The sequence below is a fragment of the Corvus brachyrhynchos genome, unplaced genomic scaffold (assembly GCF_000691975.1).
Source record: "Corvus brachyrhynchos isolate BGI_N302 unplaced genomic scaffold, ASM69197v1 scaffold61, whole genome shotgun sequence".
Taxonomy (NCBI): domain Eukaryota; kingdom Metazoa; phylum Chordata; class Aves; order Passeriformes; family Corvidae; genus Corvus; species Corvus brachyrhynchos.
Window position 1 is genome coordinate 8,742,477 of NW_008236478.1, and position 3,708 is coordinate 8,746,184.

General features: G+C 53.7%; 1 protein-coding gene across 1 annotated transcript in view; it reads right to left on the minus strand.

Annotated features, from left to right (window-relative positions):
* Nucleotides 1-3,651, minus strand: part of CALHM2 (calcium homeostasis modulator 2) — a 5,530-nt gene extending 1,879 nt beyond the window's left edge. Inside the window, exons 1-3 of the mRNA XM_008643965.2 lie at nt 2,898-3,651; nt 163-1,132; nt 5-78 (exon numbers count right to left, since the gene is read on the minus strand). Coding sequence (XP_008642187.1) covers nt 5-78; nt 163-705 — 617 coding nt within the window. The 5' untranslated portion in view covers nt 706-1,132; nt 2,898-3,651. The remainder of the gene's footprint in view (nt 1-4; nt 79-162; nt 1,133-2,897) is intronic.
* Nucleotides 3,652-3,708: the final 57 nt, after the last annotated feature.

Below are 3,708 nucleotides of genomic sequence, written 5' to 3' on the forward strand. Positions count from 1 at the left end.
CGGCGAGCAGCAGTGCTTCAGGCACTTGGTGAGGAAAACCAGGACCGCAACAATGCCGATGAGCAGCCAGCCAAAGAGCTGGGAGAGAAGAGAGAGGCTGCATTAGGACATGGCAAAGGTGGTCTTACCCACTCCCTGTGGCCTTCTCCCTGGAGTGCCTACCTGGGACTCGTATCTCAGCCTCCGTGTCACCTCGTCCCTGAACTTGGTGAGGTTTGCTGGGACGTCTCTACAGGGGAACTTGGCCAGCACCTCAGCCCCATACTCAGATGGAAACTTGTCCAGGGAGGATGGCTTGACAAACTCGCTGAGGGCACAGATGTAAGCTTCCCCACGCAGCAGCGAGATGACCGACCAAGTGATGGGTGCCACGGATGCCCGGCCCATTATGGAGCCGAAGAGGAGGAAGGTGGCAGCAGCAGAGAAATTTTTGGTGCCACGCTTGTGGCACTCAGCCACCAGGTTCCAAGTGTGGTTGTTCCAGATGACACCAATGAGGAAGAGGGCCAGGGCCGGGACACCGATGGCCGCCAGCCCATAGATGTAGTTGCGGGCAGGGGAGCAGGGGCAATTGAAGGCAACAACTGAGAAGAGCTCCTCACTCCCCACTGTCCCCAGGGCCACCAAACCATTGAAGATCATCACATCTTTGCTCTTGAAGAACAAGGAGAGGAAACGGAAGTTCTCAGCGACGAGGGCGGCCATCTCGTCCGTGTGCTGCAGTGGGGGGCCGTGCTGGCTCAGCCCCCAGCACTGAGGAACACTCCACTGGGGGGTGAAATGGCCTGGTGCTAGCTGGTGTGCAAGGAGCTGTTCCAGGAGCAAGACACCTTCACTGATGTCCCTTCCTCCCACCTGGTGTCCCAGTCTCTGGAGCTGGTTGCTGATACCAGGGTTATTTCAAAAGGGGCTGAAAAGGGACTTTGCCTAAGCAATATGTGAAACCTCAGCCATTTTAGTTTTCCACTAAGCCCTCCAAAAGCTTCACTACAGCAAAGATGACAGGTGGGACATCTCTTTCTGTCCCTCTCAATGGCATGTTTGTCCTCTTTCCTTCTCTTTGGTTTTAGTCACCTCCCGCAGAGGTAATTCTTGTCAGCGTCACTGGCAAACTCTTGATGATCTCCCAAACCTGCAATGAAGGAGGACACCATGTTACTGGGAAAACTGGACCAGAGCACTGGTACTAGGATGTCCCCAGCCCTGCCACTGACTCACACTAGCCCAGACACATGTGGCATGTGAGTGCTGGCATTGTGCTGCTTTGAAGGTGCTCTGTGTGGCTTTTGCCTCCCTCTTTAGACCTGGTGAGTTAATATTTATTAATAGACACAGGTATGTGAGGAAGGCAGCAAGGGGTGCTGTGAGACATCCCAGCAGAGCTGGGAGCACAGAAATGTGTCATGGGAGGGCCAGGCAGGAGCAGCCTTTGCTGAGAAGGGTGAAGGGATGCTTGGGCGCTGTTGCTACCAGCAAGAGAAGTTACTTTCTGGAAGAGCAGAGCTTACCTTGATGACCCCGGATACAAACACCAAATGCTGATAGAGCTGAGACAGCAATTACATGAGCTTTTGCTAGGATTAGGTGTGGCAGATGATCTCCCATCCCGCAGGTGGTTGACATAATTGTACTCCCTGTCCTGGCCTGCAGTCCCAGCTCAGCCTCTTAATTGCTGCCCTGAGACTGAGCCCCTCAACCTGCAACCTCAGTGCCAGAAATGCTCTTTGGTGCCCTTTGCCTGTGTTATTCCTCACTGACAGGGCTGCAGGCACTTGGGGACAAGGAGGGCAAAGCATGTGCCCTGATTTTTTTTAAGGGCAGAGAAATAACTGGGGAATATATCCACACTCTCTGCAGTGATGTCCATTCCCCCATCCCGTCTGCAAGCTGGATTCAATTAATTTCTTAGCTGAGTTTCCATCAGCCCTGCATCCCCACAGGGTTTCTTCTCAGGACACCTCAAGCACCTTGCTAGCTCTGCGAACCCTCACCCATGTGACAAAACCCACTGGCCCCAGGGGAACTGCTGTCACCAGGGTTTGCTGGAGACAGGAAGGACCTGGGCACCCAACTAACTGTGTCTGGCAGCTTCCACAGTGCTGGAAGCACTGGCACACATCCGGGGCTACCTGGGAGCCCTGGCCCACAGGGCTGCCCCGAAGTCTTCCCTGGGCTGCCCCCAACTGCAGGGACAAGACTTCAGGGACATTCATGCAGGAGAGACTTTAATTATGGTCTTTTGCTCAAGGCTTGCTCATACACTGTGCTTTAAATCACTACTGTGCCTCATTTTATCTGCTACCTTAACAAATCCCCCTTTCTCCATGGGGCAGGGGAGGGGAACAGGGGCAGAAATTCGGCCTCTGTTCTTTGCTGTGTCTAACTCATGGCAATCCCTTTAAAGTCACACTGTGATATTGCTGAGTTCAAACGCAAACAGCCCTTAATGTCTTCCTGCAGCTTTCCAGTTTTCCATATGCAAAACTCCCTCTGCAAAGGAGACAGACGAGCCAAAAACTGCCAGCATGTGATGGGCAGCCAGGCCTCCATTTCCCTGTTTGGTGGAACTCCACATTTGCAGCCAGATGCTAAACCCACAAACTTGTTCTAGTTCAAGCATCTGTTGTTAGTTACCCACAAACAGCTCTGATAAACACGGCCTTGTGACCTTCCTGACAGAGGCTGGCAAACGGCAAAGCAAAAATCTGAGGAGCTGGCAAAGAGAAGTATTGGCCATTTGGATGAGGTTACCCTTCCTCTGCTTGGTAGTTATGGTCTGGGAGAGGGTTGGGTAGAAGGGGAGGAGAGAAAGTTGTTTGCAGCAGATAAGATTTTAGGACCCTCTGTTTCTTTCCCCAAAATACATATGAAAGCAAGAAAAAAATCAAGTAACTCACTTGAAAAAGTTGATGAAACCAGTTGTGGAGCCTTCTCAGCCCTTCCTGTGTTTTTCGCTCAGGCTCTGGTCGCAGGGGGGTTTCCAGCAGCACACAGGGCTGGCTGTGCTGGAGTCGGGATGCAGCCGAGGCTGGTCTGATGGAAGTGGGAGCTTTCGAAAACAGCCTTAATAGTTTGAAAGGCTTCCTTATTCAGTTTGAAACATGCCCTCCGCTGTCGGCTTTTGGGAAGAGGGAGGAGGTTGTTCTCAGGCCGTGAGCTTGGGTGGGGCAAAAAGCAGGCGCTTGGCTTCTGCTGTGTGCACGGCTGAGGTTGTGCCTTTAAAAAGAAAAAAAAAACAAAGAGGAAATGAAAAGCTCAGAGAATGAGTCATTGGAAAAAGCACATCGTGCTTTCTGAGACTCAGGATGCAGATGTGCAATGGCTGGCCGGGATGGCCGGGAGTTTGCCTGGAGAACGGGAGCGATGAGGCACGTTGCAGGGGTGCAGAGGGGAGATGGTGGATCCCCCTAGCCGGAGTCATGCCGGTGGGAACCACCCTAAGCAGGCAGGAACAGCGCGGGAGAAACCCCATGTCCCATGGGAAGGGGCAGAAACTTCTGCTGCAGCGCATGGGAGCTGAGCTGGCTGAGCCAGCGGGAAGGCACCGCCTGCGTGGGTTTTCGGGGCATCACAAGCTCTGTGGGGTGCCAGGTTCCGCTTCCCCCTACCCGGGACCGAGCAGTGGGGCTCCTGCAGCAGGCTGGGGGCTGAGCAGGGCCGGGGGCCATGTGTGCAGGGCTGGGCACAGCCTGATTTTGGCGAGTGCTG